This window comes from Galeopterus variegatus, unplaced genomic scaffold (assembly GCF_000696425.1).
Source record: "Galeopterus variegatus unplaced genomic scaffold, G_variegatus-3.0.2 Scaffold112, whole genome shotgun sequence".
NCBI classification, from domain to species: Eukaryota; Metazoa; Chordata; class Mammalia; order Dermoptera; family Cynocephalidae; genus Galeopterus; species Galeopterus variegatus.
In genome coordinates this window covers 1,008,275-1,030,419 of record NW_007726223.1, presented here as the reverse complement: position 1 = coordinate 1,030,419, position 22,145 = coordinate 1,008,275, and the positions used below count along the sequence as shown (strand labels likewise).

Below are 22,145 nucleotides of genomic sequence, written 5' to 3'. Positions count from 1 at the left end.
TAGTCATAAGGTTAGCAACATTTGAAGCTGAATTTTCCATTTTATTATAGATTGAATTGTGATACTGCGTGTATATTTGATACTTTAGACTATGACATTTGTAGAAATATTTGCCATACCTCAGTATACCATAACATGGTTATGTGATTTCAGTGTGAAAAAGCACAATGAACAAAAAAGAACCTCCCCTGAAATGTGATGCTCTTTACCCTTTGAAGCAATATTACTGAAAGACAATTCAAACATTAAGCTTTCCTGGCCCACAGTCTGGTGTGAATCGTGAACCTCTCTTCAGTAAAACTAGAGGCATGTTTACCGACACAAGAGCCCTGTTTAATGTAGAGTATTGTTGAGTGGTTCAGCATTAAGTGGAATAATAACAACAAAGAAGTCTGGAAGATTTCCCAGTTTACACATTTGCCCCTGTATCGAAGACTTTTAGTTGATGAAAATCAAGTAGGCATAAAGATGGCTAAATTAAATTTATTCACACTGGGTGGACTATAGTCTGCATCATTATGTGAAAAATATGTAAGAAAAAATCTCTTTAATTCTGGAAATATGAGAAAAGGAAAAGCAACACCTCTGGCTACCAGCCCAGTTAACTAACAAGGATATGGCAAACCACCCTCTGTGCCAGAAAAGTGCAGCTGGCAGGGTACCATTGGAGGCCAAAGGCAGGTCACAGCTCAGATTCCTGGTTAATGAGGCTGAATGGTCTCCAGGCCTGTCTCTGTTTTGCACTGAATCCACACCACCAAGGTTTGTTTGGTTTTGTTTGTTTGTTTGTTTCCCCTTACTTTGACCATTTGGTGAGTTGAATGTATAGTATTCTTTTTCTAATGGGTTTATTCTAAGGGCCCAGATATTTTAAAATTCTATTGTGATACAAACTAACTTTGAATTCATTTACATTCTCAGAAACTATGAGTCTAATGCCTAAAGAAATGTGAATTTGAATTGTTAGAGTTCTAAAAGGCCAATCTTAAACAGAAGTGGCAATCTCAAATTTAATACACGACATATATATTTTTTTCTTTTAAATAATTTCATTGCAAAAATTATCTTACAAATTTTAAATAAATCTTTGATCTCAAAATACTGGTTCCATAATCTAGATTCTGGTCTCTATCTGCTCTGTTCCCTATGATGACTCATTTATCTTCCCCAACTGGTCTCCCATCTATCAAGTTGGTGGCATAGCATATGGTGTACTTGGGGGGATTAAAAGCAAAGCTCTCTGCAGGTTAAAGTGTGAAGTATTATTAGCAACATTATAGACTACTGCCATGTTGCCTGAGAGCTAATATTCTGAAGTCTTTATTTCTGTAATTATCTTAATAGAATATGGCCTGAGGTCATCAGCATGACAATCAACGTGAGTACCTTCACTTTCAGTTTAGCTCCAGAAATTTTTACATAGCTGGTATCCTTGCTAATGTTAAAACTGCTCTTAATGTGGCTTTTACAGACTGTCACAGCTCTGACTCAGTACTTTTTACTGTGCTCTTTAATATTCTGACAGGAAGAAATTATGACTTTGATTTCACACATATTGTGTAACACTTCATCATTATTTTTGCTATCCTCTTTTTGTATCCTGTTTATGTTGTTTTACTCTGAAGTCTGGTTCCTTTCCCTCCTTTTCACTCTTGTTCTGTCCCCACAGGACTCAGAATTTCATAAACACCTGGCATTTCATTACTCGGTCATGATCCTTCACCTTTCCTTTCTTCTATGGAATGTTAAATTTGTTTTTTTGGTTTTTAAGCTATAAATATAAAACTTGCTTTAATAGACTTCAGTCTTTCTGGATTTTCCTAATGTCTATTAGATCATTTAACTGACATTTTTTGCACCTAAAATTTCAAAAGGGTGCCTTAAAAAAAATGGCATCTTTGATAAAATACATTTTGAATTGACATACAGTATTTTCAGAGGATTTTTGCAATTTAGAGATAAAAATCTGTGACCCAGAAATTAAGAAGTTGATTAACATTTGCCTGCCTCATATTCTCATTCTCTGTAATGCTTTCATTCTGTGCTGGAATAGGATGCATTATGCAGACTGTATCTAGACAGCGAAATGTCAGCACAGTCAATTTAGAAAATTCAGCTCCTCTGCAGAGAGATAATGTAATCTTTGGCCACTGATTTAAACTGATAGAATTTTCTGCATTCTAGAAATGATTAAGTAAAAACTGCTCAACCTTGCAAATCAAAACCATGCTTGAACTGGAGTCCACTATCCATTTGCCTAATGTGAACAAGGATAATGTATTTGGCATTATTAAATGTAGATCTTCAATGAAGGGCAATTCATTTAAAATGAAAAGAGTAACATGGAAGAGACAAAGGACATTTAGGTCCTAAACAGCAGGTAAAAGTCAGAGACTTTGTCTCTGATAATGGCAGCTCAATGGTAATTTCTTAACAGATAATTCACCTGTCAGTTCTTTCATAGTTAAAGCATTGCACATGTCTTGAAAAAGACTACAGCTTCAATATCACCATTCTCCAACAAACAGAAAATATTAGTAGGGGAAAATTAGGATTAAAGAAGGAAGAAAGCTCACATTATGAAAAAAGCAAATGTCTTTAAAACTGTTGCAAAAATTTCTCTGTACTTAAAGTACTGAAAAGTTTTCTGACTTAATATGAGAGATAGGAAAAGGAACTGGAATGCTATCACTTGTATACATGTTTTTAAATTTTTTAGAGTATACATAAATGAGACTGTACATCATCCACTTATTAATATACCACAAAACCAACAATATATTTTCAGGAAAACATTAAAAAAAGAAAACTCACTAAAAAGTAGTACTGGAGCAACTGGCTCATTGTTTAAAAGAAAAAAATCTTTGCTATGAAACTTTTCCTAAAAATCTTTCTTACAAAACTTTTGTAGGAAAGTTAGGAAATGTTAGGAACGCAAAAGAAATAAGCAATGATAAATAAAATAAAGTTACTTATAATATGTATAAATTTAAATTATTAATATTCATAATATATGAAGGGCTTGTTAAAATCATTTTTAAGTGAGTTTGTCAATGTAAAATAAGCAAATGACAGACAAGGAAATTCACCAAATACAAGTGAAACCAACAACCAAGAAACATGAGAAAGTAAGTTCACATCTACTAATATTCAAAGAAATAGATATTAATACAATCTATTATTTATATTAAACTGGTAAACACTTTCTTAAATTATGATGCACAATTTTGCCTTGGGAGTTTAGAACAAGCACTAAAAATATGGTGATTTTGATGGGAAATTAGCTATATGTGGTTGTTTATCAAAAGCCATGAAGATAACGAATGTCTTTAAGTCACTTATTTTACTTTTAGGAATTTGTGCTAAGAAATTAGTTAGAAAAGTAGGGAAAAATTTAAATATAGGGGAGTTCATTACCATTTTTTAAAGAGGGATAATAAACTATTTAAATAAGGTATGGATCACTGTGGCTTCAAGATGGGATGGGTGAGAGGAAAAACACGGTATGAACATTGAATGACAGGGGAAAATGCTCACAGTGCAATGGTTAGTGGGAAAAAAAAGTTGAAATAGACATCAAAATATTACTCATGCATATCTACACTTAGTGGCCTCATAGTTCTTTATGTTGGCCCAATTTTAAAACCATTTACAGTGCTTTTTAATAAAAAGAACTAAACTAAAATAAAAACCCACAAATGGGGCCGGCCCGGTGGCGCACTGGATAAGTGCGCCGCTTGGGAAGTGCGGCAGCGCTCCCGCCCGAGGGTTCGGATCCCACATGCAGACCGGTTCCTGCTCACTGGCTGAACGAGGCGCGGGGGCAACGCCGAGGGTTGCAATCCCATTGCCGATCCCCGGTCCGGTACGGGGGCAACACTGAGGGTTGCGATCCGTTGCCGGACACGGAAAAAGACAAAAGACAAAAAAAAAAAAAAAACCCACAAATGGAACAATGCAAATATTTGAAATTGTTTTGAAAAATGTTATTAAAATCCACAGAGAAAATACGGTATGGTAAATGGTATAAGGCATTACCTCTTTTATTCATTCAGATCCCAAAAGTTCAACAGAAGCTTGGGGATTGCCAATCAACTTGTTAGTTACAGCATAAATATCATCAATTTCAAAAACAGCTTTGTAAGAAAGTCAGCAGATAACTGACTCATGACCTCCCCAATAGCACCCAACGGTGAAACAACTCAGTCAGGAAATGTTCCCCTCCTGTCAGAGAATAACCTGGTGAAAGCCTCTCTGCTGCAGGAGATCATGGTCCCTCCCTCAGGCTTTTTTGAGTGGAAGAAAGATTCCAAATGTGACCTTATGGGTAAGGAGCAGAGGCATCCTGCTGGGAAAAATCCTTCAAATATAGCCTGCATATTGCCCTTTTTCTCAGCTCAGGAAGCAGTACTGCATATCCTGGACAATGTGAAACTGCTTAAGGCAAATGAAAATACCAGTTGAAATATTACAACTAAGATACTTTAAAGTAAAATTCAATAAATACACTATTTCTGCTCCATTAAAATTCATGGAGCATGGTACCATCATGACTATATGATATACTGTTAAAAGGTACATTAAAGTAATGCACAGCATTTACAGGAAAATGAAAGATTTGAATGCACAAAACCATAGGCAAATATAGGTATCTATAACTGAGAGATTAGCCCAAGCAGAGTACCACATCTTTTGAAAAAGTCAGATTAAACTTACCATGGAGAAAAAATCATGTATGAAAAATATTTAACTGAAAGCAATTCTCAATCTTTATTAGCTACAAACTTAAAAATACCAGTTTATGACATTTAAGCCTAAAATATTGCAATGTAACTAAAAAAAATCCATATGTTAAAAAAAATTCAGATAACTTCTTCCAATATTTCTCGGATAAAAAATAAATGCTGTATGTTTTGAAAATAAATAATCACTTCTATATCAGATAATATTTCAATATATATTGGTTAAAATGGGTCCCTTAAAATAAATATTCAATGTAAATACAGATCTGCCATAATCTCAGAATTTATGGATGTCGGTAATGATGAAAATCAAGTTTTATTGGAAAAAATTTGACATAAAACATGGAGGTATTCCCTAGGTATTAAGTATGTAAAAATTAACATTTTCACATAAAATTTTATTCATGTAGATCTTAGATGAACAATATAAAAGTGGAACTCTATCTTTAAATCAATTTCTTATGACAAAATTTGATTCTTCTACTCCAAGGTTTCTCAACCTCAGCAGTATTGATATTTGGGCCCAGATAATTCTTTACTGTGAGGGACTGTGCATTGTAGCATGTTTAGTATCATTTCTGACCTCTATCCAGTAGATGTCAAGAGCAATCACCCATTTGAGATGACCAAAAATGTCTCCAGACATTGACAAATGTCAGCACTCTGAAAGCAAAATTTCCTGAGGTAGAGTTTGAGTGATTACATTTACTAGTTTAAATGCTTATAGACTTGTCAAGGAGCCTGGTATTTTAGAGAAATTTGGTCAACTTATTTACATGAGAGAAAAATTGAGTGCTAAAGAAGTTATAATGTGCTCATGAATCCTCAGCAGTCAAACCATAGGTAAAACTAGTGTTTTCTAAACAAATGATCAGTGCTATTTCTTATTCCACACATCCTCACTGATAGAGACTATCAATAATTTTATATGCATATTTACAGTTGTGAAAACCTCTGCTTTGAAATTCTATTTTCTCATATGCATTTTTTTCATTTAATTTTCACAGTAACTTTTGAATTTATTTTATTCACTTTAGAAAATTCTGGCTCAGTGCTATTACCAAAGGTCTCAGGACCATGTTTCAACTCAAGACATCTCATTCTGAATCCTGTGTTCATTCCGTTACTCATTACAGTGTCCTTAGTTTAATATTGGGAGTTTTAGAACTGCAGTCTGAGCATTATTGCTTTCTCTTTGCCTCTTTAATTAAAAAAAAAAAAATTCTGTCAATTAACCTTTGTTTCATGACATTCAAATAGAATTAATCTAGGATTTCTCAGACTACCCAAACCTCTCTCATTAAATTCAGTAATATATACAACCTATATATCTCACAGAATCTCCTTGATATGTTTCAATCACATGTATGTGTTAGTAAAACAAACAAAAAAAGTCAAAAGAATAGAGTATAATACTTATCCCTTTGTTGATTTAATTTTAATACATAAAAGTGAAAAGGCATGGGCCGGCCCGGTGGCGCACTCGGTAGAGTGTGGCGCTTGGGAGCGCGGCGGCGCTCCCGCCGAGGGGTCGGATCCCATGTAGAGACCGGTCCGCTCACTGGTTGAGCACAGTGCGGGCGTGACACCGAGGGTTGCGATCCCATTACCGGTCACGAAAAAAGACAAAAAGGAAAAAAAAAAAAAGTGAAAAGGCATGTATGACCAGATATTTATTCAATTTGCTCATATGATATGGTGAAAATAGATATTTCTGCTTTTATACAAACAACGTTTCATTTTCTGATCTAAATTGGACATAGTATGAGTTAAAATTTAGTCATTGTGCTACTGTGGAGGGAAAAATTTTGTGTTGTTCTTCTTAAGGAATTGTCCTAAAATATACACAACCCATAAGAAATGAAAATTTGGAAAAAAACAATAATGTAAATTTCTCATAAAAATTCAGTCTGCTTTTAAATATATTTTATTAAGACACTTCTATTAAATTGGCCAATTCTTATCTCAAAGCCATTGCTATCTTTGATGTTAATAAGCATAAACTGTTATTCTTTTTATCAAATAATGATGAGAGCACAATATGGTACTAAAAGTTAAACATGTCTCACTATCAAAAACTTTAAGTTTTGGGCCGGCCTGGTGGCGCACTGCTACAGTGCGCTGCTTGGGAAGTGCAGCGGCGCTCCCGCCAAGGGTTCGGATCCCACATACAGACCGGCCACTCACTGGCTGAGCGAGGAGTGGAGGCAACACCGAGGGTTGCGATCCCATTGCCGGTCCCAGTCCGGTACGGGCACGACACTGAGGGTTGCAATCTGTTGCCGGTCACGAAAAAAGACAAAAAAAAAAACTTTAAGTTTTATACTATTTCCCTCAAGGTGGAGGAATTGGGTAAGGGACACAAATTTGTCTTGATGAACATGCCAATTATATTGATTTGATCATCAGATGCTGTACACAAATACTGATAGTTAACTCTGCACCCTATGAATATGTATAGTCAAAAATAAATAAACAAACAAGGAAATTCCAAAATACAAAATAAAATAAAATATTGAGAAAAAATAAATGTTAGTATTCTTTGATGACACCAACTTACCTCCTCCCTATGTTCATCTCCTGACCGCTGGATATACCATTTAATAGATGCTTGTTGGGATTTAGGCATACATTCCAGAAAGGTTGAATTAAATTCAATGCCAAAAATCACCTTTTCATCAGCAGTTTCATGACTAATGCCTGGAAAGCAAACATGGAATAGGAGATTAACCTTGACCTGATTTTAAAAGCAATGGGAAAATAGACTGATTTAGAACAGATGCCATGGGGAAAGAATCATGCACATTATTAAAAAGAAAGGAAATTCATGTTATAATATTGTTACTTAAGAGTCAAATATTATACAATAGATTGATTTTTAAAACTCTATCTCCATATTACAAGTTCTACTCTTTCATTAATACATTAACTATTTGCAATTGATTTTTAAAAAATAGTAATTCATGAGATCTAACTCAAAACACTGAGTTTCTCTGATCTGAGTAAACATTTTGCACCTTTTAATGTTTTAAAACCTTTTTGTTTATATAAAATATAACTAGTTTTGTAGATAGTCTAGAAGAACAGTTTACTTCACTTTTAAAGAGAAATTCTGTCATGAATCAGTCCACAGAGCTGAGCAGGTAACATTAAGAAATGTTGATGTCAGGAAAGTAAGTACAGCGGTCTGTAGTTGATGAAATTCTATAGTGATAATAAGCCAGATACTCTAATACTCGGAATGTGAACCTTATTTGTATTATTTACCAATTATTTTTCTCTTTTATTCAGAGGGATTCTATAGCCCAACATGCATTTGCTATGAGATAGCTAATGAGATGCTAAAGGAGCAGTATCTCAGACACCTTATTCTTGTAAATCAACTGCACCACCATCTGAAATACATTCCATCCAGAGAAATCAAAGGCTGCGTCCCATGTGTGATCTGAGATCTGTAGCTCAAGTTTGATCAAATAAAAAATGACAGCTGCTCAGCCTGGCCCAAAGATGCACTTTTTTATTGTATATTCATTCAGATATCTCAATTCTACAGATGGGCCTTCTTAGCATTTTAGGCATTAACTGAAGAGTAAGGCTTCAGAGACTTAAGTGAATCCTAAGCCTAAGCACACACAATTACCAGCAAATGGCATGAATGCACATACACCCAATAGTTAAGAAACTTCTTTTGAACTTATTTGGGTTTTACCAGCAACGATTAAGTCAAGCATGCTGACACCATTATGAATTAACCTCATATAACCTTCAAAATGTGTGGATTCCACTTAAAATCTGTAATCTATCAACTATTTCCACCTATTCATCGTACTATATCTGCAGTTTTCACAGTTAATAAATTCCTAACTCACAGAAAGATCACCAGTGCTGGTCATGGAAGAGAGAGACATACACCATCTCATAGTAACAGACACCGTTTTCCTGAGAAAGGGGGTTTGTCAACAAAACAGAGAGGATGCAGACTAATTGTTAGGTTAGGGGGCAAGGGCTCAGGAGAAACTCAGACCAATTCCACCCAAGAATTGTCAATTAAGTAAAAGATAAATTAGTGAAATCAGCTGGAAAAGTGAAATAGTGAGCGGATTGTCTGAAATCCTTTTTCAAATCAGTAGAAATAATGACTCTATGACACAAAGTCATCTCTACATTGATTTGACTGAAAATGAATTTATTGTCAATTCCAATAATGTTTGTTTCATTTCCAAATTTTAAATTTTTATTTTAAAAAATTTTAAAATATATGTATACATATATACATACATAAACATACAGTATAATATATATTATTTTATTATGATCTAATTTTTAAAAGTGTAAAAGTTGTATATAATAGTGTTTTAACATAGACGATCTATTCATTAAGTGTAAAATAATTTGGAAAAGAGTATTTTAGTCTTCCATATTTCTATCAAAAAATGTTTTTCATAGTGAAGTACCTAGAATATTTCTTTATAATAAATTATGACATAACATTGAAGTATGAGATTAGATTTGATTCACATTTTAAACACAGATCATGTACATGCATTGCTAATTTTATTAATAAACATGCAGTATCATGGCATTTAACAATTTAAGTAATGAACAAAGAAAGAAAAGAAGGAAGAAAAGAAACATCTATTTGCCAATTATTCAAGACTTGATTTCCTACTAAAGTGCATTACACATTTACGGTGGATTAGAATCAAGTCATCTCCTTTCTTCTTTACTACAAATTATCATCCAAATCCGCCCTCTCTCTCCATTAAAAACAAAGTGCTTTACTTTGTAAATACCCTCATGATCTCTACTTTAAGTCCCACAATTGATTCTCTGCCTCTAGCTTCTCCTATTCCAAGCAATTATCTATTTGTCTAGTTGTCAATTACTTTTATTTTGAAAAAGCAAATTTTCTGAGAAGCCTGAAGTAAACATACACTTCATAGAATAACAGAGAGATAATCATAAATTTAACTCAATCTGTATCAGATCTCTCTAATTTTAATTGCTGTTACTTCATCTACTTTATAAAATTTAACTTTCTCCTTAAAGCATGGCTCAGATGCTACCCATCTGAGTATTCCTCCATTTACCCATCCATTTCACAAATATTCTTGTGTGCCTAACATACTGGCACTGTTTTAATTGCGGGGATGAATATGACAGGCAAACTCACTGCCCTTAAGAAAACTGCATCCCAGTGACAAAGTAATCAAGTAAATGAATAAATAAAGAACAGTATCTGGTCATATCTGCTACAAAAAAGTAAATAGAGTAGGGAATATCAGGTAGAAGGGCAGAAAGGTATTTCAGATAGGGTGGTCAGGAAGGGTGTCTTTGAGGAATTAATATTTATCCATAGAATTAAATGATGTGAAAATAGCTATGTGCACATCTGAAGAGAAGAGTTCTTCAGATACAGAGGATAACAAATGCAAACGTATCAGAGGTAGAAACTAGGTTGGTGCTTTTGAAAAAGAGAGAGCTAGTGACTGAACCATGCAACAGTGATGTGAGAGAGTCAGAGGATACAACAGGAACCAGGTCAAGTAGCATCTTACAAGCCGTGGTAAAGGTTGTGGATGTTTTACTCATTGTTCTAAGAAACTAGTGAAAGATTTTAAGTAAGGGAATGACATGATCTGACTGAAGCTTTTAAAAAGGTTACTCTGGCTAATAAATGGGGTACAGACTGAAGAGGTGCCAACATGGAAGAAGGAGACCAGTGAAACAGCTGCTGGAGAGGTAAGGTGGCTTCAGGTAGATTGACATCTATGGAAGTGATGAGAAGTAGTAGAGTTTGGCCACAGAGCCAGAAGGACTTATGGAGAGTTGGTGATAGGATGTGAAAGAAAGAACAGTGTAAACATGACTCCTAGCTGCTTTTTGACTTAAGCAGCTGGGTGAATGGTGGTGCTATTTGTTAATGTGAAAAAGACTGCTCAACATATCGGCTTTGGAGAAGGTGACAGAATTCTTTCTCACGCATAAGTTTCAGATGCTAATTAGGCATTCAAGTGAAACTGTGAAGTAGGCACATAGGGAAGAGTTCAGAACTGGACTAGGAATATCTGAATCAAATAGCCTCTGATGGTATTGAAATTGAAGGTATTAGGGAATAAGTAGGCAGAGAATGGAAAAGTGACTTGGGGCTCTCCAATATTTAGAATGTGGGAGTAAAAGGAAGGTTAACACACTCAGAAGGTGCAGTCTGCAAGGTAAGAGGCAACCCGGGGGCATGCGGTGCTGTGGAAGTAGAAGTGTGCTGGGCACGGTTTCTCTGAAAACAGAGGCCTGATTTTCCTGGTGTAAATACCTCTACCATGGCTTATTCAAGCCACCAGTGGTTTAAAACTAGCTCACAAAATTGCTAAATAGTAATTAAACAACTAGCTGTCATGAGGCCACATGAACTGGCTCCAGCACACTACTACATGGAGGTCAAGATAGGAAAGTGTTTCAAGGAAGATGGAGTGAGAGATGAAGTAAACACGGAAACTGAAAACTGGCCATTGAATGTGGCAGGGAAGACTGCTGGTGACCTCGACAAGAGCGGACTGGGTAGAGTGATGGTGATGATGATTAAAATAGACTGTGTGTAGTGGTAAGCAAGAGTGGTACATGGTGACGTAGAGACAGTAATTGTAAGTGCCTTAGGCAGCAGCTGTGTTTCACTTTCTCTGTAACATTTATCATCATCCGACGTAGCATTTATTTTACTTGTTTTTATGTTTACTGTCTGCTCCCTCCCCTAACACACACCTGAATATAAGTTCCATAAACACACAGATTGTTTTCTTTTTTGTTCATTGATGTATCTTCATTACCTACAACAGCCCCAGGTAAGTCTCATATGCACATGTGAAGTATTGCATACACAGCACACGGTAATGATGGCTAAATAAAATATTGGACACGACAGGGAGTCGTGGACACATTAGAACAAACACACTGTTCTAAACCAGAGCTTAGTTTTCAAAAGAACAAAGTTATGAGTTAAAAATAACTGTTTTGTTTTTAAATCAAGAAAATACTGTTAGACCACCAGTTATAGACTATGAAATTTGAGTTATTTCCATCCCTGGTGGGGTGGTTACTAACAATGTGCTAAAGAAAAGTGCTTTCCTTCACCCTTGAGAGCAAAAAGTAACTAAAGCTCTGGAATATGTACTTTCACTGAATTTTTTCTGTTTTCAGACTCACTCACTGCACCTCCTCTCTATTGTCCACCCTGCCCCTCTCCTAGTATGACATTCTAGATCTTCCATTCGACTAATTTTTTTCTGAGTGATAAAGCCTCTGGTGATCTCTCTTTTCACTAAGCTCCCCTATCACTAATTGTGCCTTATGACATCTCCCCAAAGAATCACAAGCTCCCTAAGGAGTTTCTTTGTCTCATAATATACCCAGGACAATTATATGCACAAGAAAGTCACTTAATAAATATTTACTGATTGAATGAATACATGAATTAATAAGTCAATACAAATAAAGTATAGGCTACCTAAAACTTCTTTCTAATAAGTACCTACACTTTACCAGGCTTTTCTGAGAGGTCTCTATGAGTTTACTCTACATGTCCAAATGTTTTTGGCTATATCCCGCTTTATCTCTAATAGCAGTTTTCAAACTTTACAAGGATGAATATGCCAGTAAAAAAGAAACAAAAGCTATGATTTAGGAATTTTAAAAGACATATGAAACAAATAATGATATAATAAATAAAGGATTATTCACTTAGGCATGTAGACAGGTTGACATAGAATTTCCTGTTGTTTTTCCAGAACATTAAACAAAATGAGATCTTCCTATATAATAGATGTTTTAAGTCATATAATAAAAAGACACACAAACACTAGGCTTAACATTTTAAATGGGAGAAAAAAGCATATTAAACCTATACTTACTGTCTTCTATGTCCCAGCACTGGGTGATTGGGTCCCCATACTTTACATCTTGGCGTCTAGCTCGCCTATGGAAAGAGGATTACACAAATTAGAACTTCAAGCATGATAATCGGAATATAGAAAGGCTACATCTAATGCTAGTAACAGTGGCAGATGCAAAACTATGCTTGTCCTACTGCTCAACTTAAATGCAGGTCAATTTTCCAATCAACCAAACATTAATCCAAATATTACTGGTAGTAGAGTCTTAATAAAACAAATCCTTTTTTGCCAATAAGATGACCTGAATTTTATTTAGCTGTTATCCTTTTCTCTTTCTCTGATTTTTGACAAATTATTCAACAGAACAGTTGGATATAAATATAATCCAGGTTTTATATATATAAAATGGAGATAACTATTCCTACCCTCTTTTAGTCAGTCATTGGGAAAGTAATTGAGAAAGCAATATAAAAGAACTTAAGTAGTGGGTAGGAAAGTACACATAAATATAGAATATCTTATGTAAAGATTCATTATTACACAGAGTTGATTAAGCAACAAGTTATATACTGTCATTTGAAATAGAAGTACAAGTTTCATATGGCATAAGTGGCTAAATGTTGTTTCTATGGGCTGATGTATATTTCACACTGATTTTCTGGTAGTGGTGATAATAATAGTAACAATAACAATAACAGTGGCTTTTGCATTATGTTACATATTCTTTGACAGAAAATAGTAACTATTGTATAAAAATGGAAAAAATCTGCTACAGCTAAATGGCTTACACTCAGTATATTTTCATTTGCTTTGGCTATTTTATGCTGCCACTGCAGCAATCAGAGAAGTAACAGTAAACCTTCTGCAATATCTAGGGTCCTCCTTAAGGCAATGCTGATCAGATGACAACCTTGCAAAACATTCATTCATCGTATACATCTTTTGGCTCGTACAAATACGTTAGGTAAGGGAAAACTTCACAGTGGCATATCTGTAAGATCAGAGATGCAATCTTGGGAAATACAAGAAGAAAAATTTATGATGGTATAAGGAACATAAGGTCAAGAATGTTTTTAAATCTTGGCTTCTAAAGGAACAGGGTCAATTCATCAAACTGAAGGTTTATTACCAGCTAATGAGCATTCTTGATGTTTAGCTTCTACAAAAGCATTCCCCAAAGACTACTATGATAAGTACACTTTTGGCCAGAACCTATAACAAAATGTGAATGACTTTAAAGTTTTAATTTCTAATAATTGTATTTACCCACTTACATTTAATTCAGAGATTTCAGAACATTTAAAACGTCTACTGATTTTAAGCAATATTTGCTATTATACTATACATTCAATCTGTGATTCCCAGAATTTAGAATTTGACAAATAAGTAAAATTTCAAAAACAAAGTGTGCATGTGGTAGTGAGACTAACATATGATCACCTGTTATTTTGATTTTAAAAAAAGATTTAAAGAATAAAAATATACCATATATAATTTGCTGACATTTTGCTTAAAGGAAAATATACTCAGAGCAATACTTTAGAAAATAATGTTACTATAACCCACATTTTAAAATCATTATCATATTTAACTACCTTCAATCATACTGATGGACATCCAGTTTGTTTCCAGTTATTTTGCTATCAAAAACAGTGCTTGAAATGAACAACCTTGAGTATATAACTTTGTAGCACTTTTGCATGTGTGTATAGAATAAATTCCTAGCTGGGAATTGTTGGCTATGTTTAAGGGCACATAAGCAACGAACTACAAACAGCAGGCCAACAGTTTGTTGTTTAAGTATACCTGAGTGGCAGAAATTGATGAAATTAGAGTTATTAATATAAAAATAAAATTGTACCAAGTCACTGGTAAACACCGTGGACTGTACATTATCCACACTTTTACAAACTCACATTATCTGCACTTTTACAAACTCATACATTGATAAATTACTTGCAAAATGGTAGGGAGGTATGAGTATATACTCACACATATTTAGATATATGAAGGAAGAAAATAGGAAAAGTAAAGTAGTGAATAAAGACAATGTTTTAATGGTCTTTGACATAAATGAAGGAAGCTAACAAAGAATTTATCAATTTTTTTAGCTCCACATGTCAAAATTTCAGAACATCTGTTATATCCTGCTTCAAAATTTAGTTTGATGTGAAACTATAAACATTTTAATTTTAATATTCCTTGCATGGACCAATTGCAAGAAATATTTTCCCTTTGGCTTAAACTGTTAAGACGAGGCATTTGTTTGAGATATTTGTCTCCTGGAAAAGAAGGCTTCACAAAAACTCAATGTGCCTTTCACCTTTTTGAAGTGGGTGCATATCGAGAGCATGCATTTCCATCCCAGGCACAGTAGGGGTCTCTGGCAAGACAACAGTCAGCACAAGCTTTCCCATAAGTGTCGCATCTGTGCAAGGAGAGCTGAACCAATCCGTCTCGGGAACCAATGTACAATTGTTGCTGCAAATCAGGCAAAACAAATGAATTAGAAGCCTCTTTCAGACTAGTCTTAAGAACTTCCCTTTCTCAAAGACCACGTGACAGATTTAAATCTGTTTCCTCTGGTGTCCTGCCTATTGTTAATGCTTGTACAGAAACATAACAAAGAATAAAATGTCATTCCCTTCTACTCCTGGTAGGATGGTGGTTTGAAGAAGTCAGCATTCTATAGAACTAGAGTATGCTTGGCAGTAATTTAAGAAGGTCAAAACCCAGCTGCTATACTGAAGAATTAAAATGTCAAATTTCTTCTCAATAGTAGAAAATATTCTTTGGTTAGATTACATCAAGCACAGATGCTATAAGCAAAACTGATGGTCTTCCTCTGCCATGGCTCATCTCATTAGAGATGAGATTTACATAAATTTTTTTGAATTAATCATTTCATTTGCTAATGAAGTATTGATCCCTGAAAGAACATGGGCTATAAATGGAACAGAAAGTATTCGGTATCACTATGAAGAAAGTATTAAGCAGGGTTGAGGGATTTCCATATCACAAATGAAAGGCTGAAGGATATTGAAAGAAACATAAAATAAAATTTCATTTAAAAAATAAGTCCTGAAATTAATGCACTGCTCCCTATATGCGTTCATTTGCGTGTCTGTGGTAGTGATGGTGGAGCGGATGGGATGATGCAAGTGCCTAAGCCATAGTCTGTACCTTCAAATAACTCATGCTCAACTCTAGTGGGCCATGGAAAGCTTTCGATGAAAGACGAACATCTTAGAAATAGATATTGGCATAAGTAACATATGTGTATTCAGCCTACAGATATCTGTTTTATACCTCTGCTGCCCATTAAATGTTAGTCAAGACTTTCGAGTTGCTAAATGCAATGAACTCTGGCTAGTAGTTGTTTCACTAATGATTATACCCTCCTTGAAACTTTCTCTACTTTCTCCTGTTTTTCGTCTCTATTTCTGCCTAAGAATTCATCTTTTGGGGGATTCTTTGATTTGAATTAGATGTTGTGTTTCCCTCTTTGCTATTCTCATTTCTTTACCCATTTTATCATACAAGGACTCAGAGGTATTTGGAAAATAATAAAAACGTGAACATAATAATTCCCCCAAATCTACTACTCCTGCTCTAGCTTGGCAAGAGGCACCATGATCACTCACCCAGGCACCCAAGAAATAAATCTGGGAGTTGTCTTTAAATTTTCTTTTTGTCACATTCAACCTGTCACCATTTCACATTCATTCTCTCATATAGAACTTTCTAATCTATTTTGCCCTCTTCCTCTCCACAGCTATTACCCTTGCTTTGGTTCTTATCATTTCTTTCCTGGACTACTTGTAAGTGTTCTAACTATTTCTGCTGGCTTCAGCCCTTTTTTCTCAGCAATTCCCACCTCTACCCCAGGTCCCAATCCATCTTGCTCACTGCCACACCAGACTGATCTTTCTAAAAAGAAAAACATTATCATGACATCCTCCTGCTTAAATTTTTTAATAGTCTTCGTTGTCCTTAACATAAATTGTTAAACTTCTCAGGAGGACATATAAGGATGTGCTTTCTCCTGCCCTGGCTTACTTTTCCAGATTCATTTCTGGCTTCTTACCCCTCATACACACATATGCCCCTTGCTCCAATTGTACACAAATTTGTTACAATAAGCTGTGGTCTCTCACTCTTCACACCTTTGTGAATGTTCTCTCCTTCTACTTGGCACATACTCTATCTTTCTATCCCTTATCAGGTTAACTACAACATCCTTCATGGCTCAGGTTGTTGTCTCTTCTTTAAGCTCTTTTCCCCTGTTCTTTCTGGCTCCCTTCCAGGCTACTTTCTCTCCTCTGTCTCTCTAGTATACACTACTATTATTACTCCGAATTGTTATCATGTTCTTTTGTCTCTCATCTCCACTGTGAGCTTCTGGAGGGTAATGGCTATGACATGCATTCATTTCTGTACCCTCCAAGCACAGTAGCAGGCTTTCAAGAAACAAATGCTAAACTAATAAGCAAATTAATGGAAAAGACCTGAAGAAGAAACCTATTTAAACCTTTCCCTAATGCTAGTGCTCTGCCATACTACACATAGTCGGTTAAGACTATTTTATGAATGCCTTAATGTTAAACATATTATTATATGACTTTCTCAGATCTTGGGGGTGCATATAGAAATGGTAATGCAAGTCTGAATCGTTTGAGTCTCTTGGGATTTGGAGTAGCAGGAACTGTAAAATCATATTAAATGTTATTACCATTAGTATAATTAGCTACGATATACTTTATATTTATAATGTGCCATCTCTCTGTTTAGAACTTCGTATGCAGCATCCTATTTAAACACAAAACACACTTAGGAGGTGTATATTGTTTTTCTAACTTTACTGTTGAGGAAATTGATTCTGAGAGTCAGATATTAAGCAGTATGTTAAAGGTTGACCACTGGTCACTTTACAACACTGTCTATATTCTAACTCCTATACTCTCTGATTAGAATCCCTTTTTAATGGTTACGGTGGATATTTCTTATGGTCTTTAGAGAAAGACATCCTTGTGAAATTAGAAAAGTGAGCTCAGTTTTTAAGAGCCAAAGGAAGGGGAGAATATAGCGTTCAATTAATCAAATTTGGTTCCATTTCTTCTAGGGCAAGGCAAAAAAAAAAGAAAAAAAGAAAAAGAAATCCTTCTAATCAATTAATCAATTATAAGAGAAACAAATAATCTAAAACATTTTACATTACTTACAATTTAACTTCCAATTTCAATGGATTTTCTTTCACATAAACTTTGATTCGAGCAACCTGTTGCTTTTGTGGTTAATTTTTACACAAAAATTAGAAAGTACCTGCTTCAGAGACAACTCCATGTTCAAGATGATTGATGGGTGCTGAAAATAGAAATTAAATGTCAATACAGATAATCATTAACAGGCTTTAATATTAATCAATATATTTTTATCTTATACCAAAGATTACTGAACTAAACATCAAGGCTCTTTTATGTAGGGGGAAAAAGAATCCTATTGTAGACTATTTTCTTCCAATATATGGTGATTCTACCTTAATAGAAATGGTGAAAATAATTATTTTAAAGTATCTTATGAAGGAAAAACTATCTAAATGTATGAGGAAACACTGCATTGAAAATTGTTCCCAGTTACCCACAAGTAAGTTTTCTTCTTCTAAATCTGCTTATCTTAACTGCTTCCATGTAATTCAAACTAGTGTTGACAAGAACATCTAAATAATTATTTATTACCTCTTTCTGGTCTTACTTAGCCCAGTACAAAACTTGTTCAAATAAGAGAGTTCTGAAAAGTTATAGTGCACCTGTGGGTGACCATATTCTTTACACAACACTATAAGACACTGATGGTCATAATTTCGTGATATGAACTAAGGCCAGTTTTATCTGTAGAAAATATGGCTCTACACATGAAAGATAAAATCAGAAACATGAATCCAACATCTATCAAACCAAAAACGACAAGATGTTTAATAAAAATTTTATTATCTACTATTCATTCATTTCTCGCCAGCCCGTATTTATCAGTTGACAAACAGTAGCAGATGTCAAAGATTTAAGAAAATATATGAAAGAAAATTTTAAGTGAGAAAATTCTACCTAATAATTTTTTTGTTATGAATTTTGAAAGAACATGGCCAAACTCATCAAATTATATGCATTAAATATGTGCAGTTTTTCATACCTCAATAAAGCTGTTTAAAAAACAAAACAAAAATAGTGGAATCCAAACAATTCCTTTTGACCTCTCTCTAATAACCATTGAATGAGACTCATTGTAATGTGCCTATGTGTGTTATGAGGACTTTATTTTTGGCCTCTGGGTTCACACTTATATTTGACATCTGCCTTTCCCTTAGGAACCACCCAAGGGTTTGTTTTGGTAGAGGCCAGATAGCAGGTCTTGTTCTTGTTAACTCCTTGACCACTATTATCATCACAATGTAAACAGGATCCTGCACAACCCAGCAACTTAATTAACCTGAACCCCTTACAGGGGAGGGCTCTAGTCTCTTTTAAGGTAATAGATGTTTATAAGCAAAAAGTCTGTTTTAATAAACTGTCTCAACAAAAATGTTACCAAAGACAGCATGTATTTTAAAAAGCTTTTCTAAGATATACAATATTATTTCTAATATTATTTTCAAGAAATAATTTTAAATTAAATTTCATTGGGGATCTACAAAGAATGCCACAATTCAAATTTATTGGTAAAAAAAAGTCAAACATTCTCAAAACCTGGAGAACTGTTGTTTTAGATCTACTAACTCCTTTTGTCAGGTCAGAGGAATTGAACATACATGAAGACTCATTATCATGCAAGCCTTTTTAAAAAAAATTTCTTTACAAAAAAAATCAGAGGTGCATGATTTATACACTCTTCCAGTTTTCTCAAATTCAATTGGGGAAAAATTGAAAGTAAAATTTATAAAGTAGAAAAGTATCTGGATAGTAAAAGCAATCCTGGGATTTTTTTTTGGTCTTTTTTTTGTGTGTGTGTCCGGCAACGGATCGCAACCCTCAGTGTCACGCCTGCACCTCGCTCAGCCAGTGAGTGGGAACCGGTCTGTATGTGGGATCCGAACCCTCGGCGGGAGCGCCGCCCCACTCCCAAGCGGCGCACTGTAGCAGTGCGCCACTGGGCCGGCCCAACTAGGATTTTATTTAATGTGGCAATTTGTCTGACTATATGGTTAGAGAATGCAGTAATGAGGGGCAATACCAGGAGTTTTGGATTCATGATATTCTATAGAGGAAGGTGCGTCCCATTCTCAGTAACTTATGACACATTTTCCATTGCTTAGAGAAAAGAAAAATAAGGGAGCAAATTTCAAAGACCCCTCCAGGAAAAGTGATGATTTATTAAAATAAGTGTGCTTGTAACGAGGACTACTCAGTTTCACCATCTCTTCACTTGGAACTCTGGACTGAGGCTTACCTTGAATATCTGCAACTCCTCCAGCACTACCTCTTCCATATTCCACTTCTCCTTTGAAATGCTGACAACTTTTAGGAGGGTTCCAATGTCTTAAAAAAGAATACATAACCCATGATCCTGTTGTTTCTATTTCAATATTTAGTTCTAAGCATATTCCTAGAATCCCTCAAATTGTTCCCTTCACTTTTCTTTAAATGCCTTTCAAAGAACCAGATTAAAGCATGTAAAAAAGTGAAGCTTAATGTATATAATTTTCCCTTCAGAAATATTATAGCTTTTAGCTAGTAGAAAACATATTTACTAAGAGAATATTAAAATATACTCATAGTATTTTCTTAACAAAAATAATATATATATCAGATTTAACTATTGGTTGAAATGATAACAGAGGTGGAAAACTAATTCTCTCTCTCTCTGCAACTAATATACATTCAGTACTTATATTCAATTCAACATAAAAGGCAAGATATAAGATATACATTCTTTTAATAATGTCAACAAATGGACAAGAGATCATTGAGGCTATCTACATGGGGAAATTGTAGCTCACTCTACAAATGTATTATACCTTCAAAATCACTATTAATGTGCTAGTAACAAGTTGTGTTTAAAATTATTTTAGTTCCACTTAAAAGACAATACAAGGAAGAATCAATGTTGTGAAAATGTCTATACTACCCAAAGTGGTCTACACATTTAATACAATCCCCATCAAAATACCAAAGATATTCTTCACAGATATAGAAAAAGCAATCCTAAAATTCAAATAGAAAAATTAGACCCCAAATAGCCAAAGCAATCCTGAGCAAAAAAAAAAAAAAAAACAGAGGAATTATGTTACCTGGCTTCAAACTATACTACAAAGCTGTAGTAACCAAAACAGCACAGTATTGACATAAAAGCAGACACATGGATCAATGGGACATAACAGAGAACACAGAAATCAATCCATATACTTATAGCCAACTGATCTTCAACAAAGTCACCAAGAACATACACTATGGAAAGGACAGCCTCTTCAGTAAATGGTGCTGGGAAAACTGGATCCATATGTCTCACCATATAACAAAATCAACTTAAAATGGATTAAAGAATTAAATATAAGACCTGAAACTAAAACTCCTGGAAGGGAACATTTGAGAAGCACTTCAGGATGTAGGACTGGGCAAAGACTTAATAAATAAGATCCTCAAAGCATAAGCAAAACAAAGGGAAAGATAAACAAATGGGACCATATCAAACTAAAAAGCTTCTGCACAGCAAAGGAAACAATCAACAGAATGAAAAGACCATCTATAGAATGGGAGAATATATTTGCACACTACATGTCTGACAATGGATTAATATCCTGAATACAGAAGTAACTCAAACAACAGTAACAAAACCAAATGATCCACTTTTTAAAAAAAGGGCAAAAGAGCTGAATAGACATTTTTCAAAGGAAGACACACAAATAGCAAACAGACACATGTTAAACTGCTCAACATCACTAAAATTCAGGGAAATGCAAATCAAAACCACATTTAGATATTATCTCACCGAAGTTAGACTGCCTATTATGAAAAGGAGGGAGAATATGAAATTATGGTGAGGATGCAGAGAAAGGAGAACCCTTCTACACTGTTGATGGCACTGTAAATTAGTACAGCCATCATGGAAAACAGTATGGAGATTTCTCAAGCAACCACAGATAGAACTACTGTGTGATCCAGCAATCCCACTCCTGATGGAATGGAAATCATCGTGTTGAAGGATACTTGCACTCCCATGTTCATCGCAGCTCTGTTTACAATAGCCAAGACATGGAACCAACCTAAATGTCCATCAATAGATAACTGGATAAGAAAAATGTGGTATTCATATACACAATGGAATGCTACTAATCCATAAAAAACGAGTGAAATTTGGTCATTAGTAGCAACATGGATGAGTTTGGAGAAAATTATGTTAAGTGAAACAATCCAGGCATAGAAAGAGAAATACCACATGTCCTCACTCATAAATGTGAGCTAAGAATGAATGAATGAATAAAAGAAGGAAGGAAGGAAGGAAGGAAGGAAGGAAGGAAGGAAGGAAG

At 34.7% G+C, this 22,145-nt stretch overlaps 1 protein-coding gene across 1 annotated transcript in view; it reads right to left on the bottom strand.

Moving 5' to 3' along the window:
* Positions 1 to 22,145, bottom strand: part of SEMA3D (sema domain, immunoglobulin domain (Ig), short basic domain, secreted, (semaphorin) 3D) — a 193,396-nt gene that overhangs the window by 4,925 nt on the left and 166,326 nt on the right. Inside the window, exons 14-18 of the mRNA XM_008586731.1 lie at positions 20,069 to 20,157; positions 17,951 to 17,992; positions 14,952 to 15,109; positions 12,647 to 12,711; positions 7,303 to 7,442 (exon numbers count right to left, since the gene is read on the bottom strand). Of these exons, the coding sequence (XP_008584953.1) occupies positions 7,303 to 7,442; positions 12,647 to 12,711; positions 14,952 to 15,109; positions 17,951 to 17,992; positions 20,069 to 20,157 (494 nt within the window). The remainder of the gene's footprint in view (positions 1 to 7,302; positions 7,443 to 12,646; positions 12,712 to 14,951; positions 15,110 to 17,950; positions 17,993 to 20,068; positions 20,158 to 22,145) is intronic.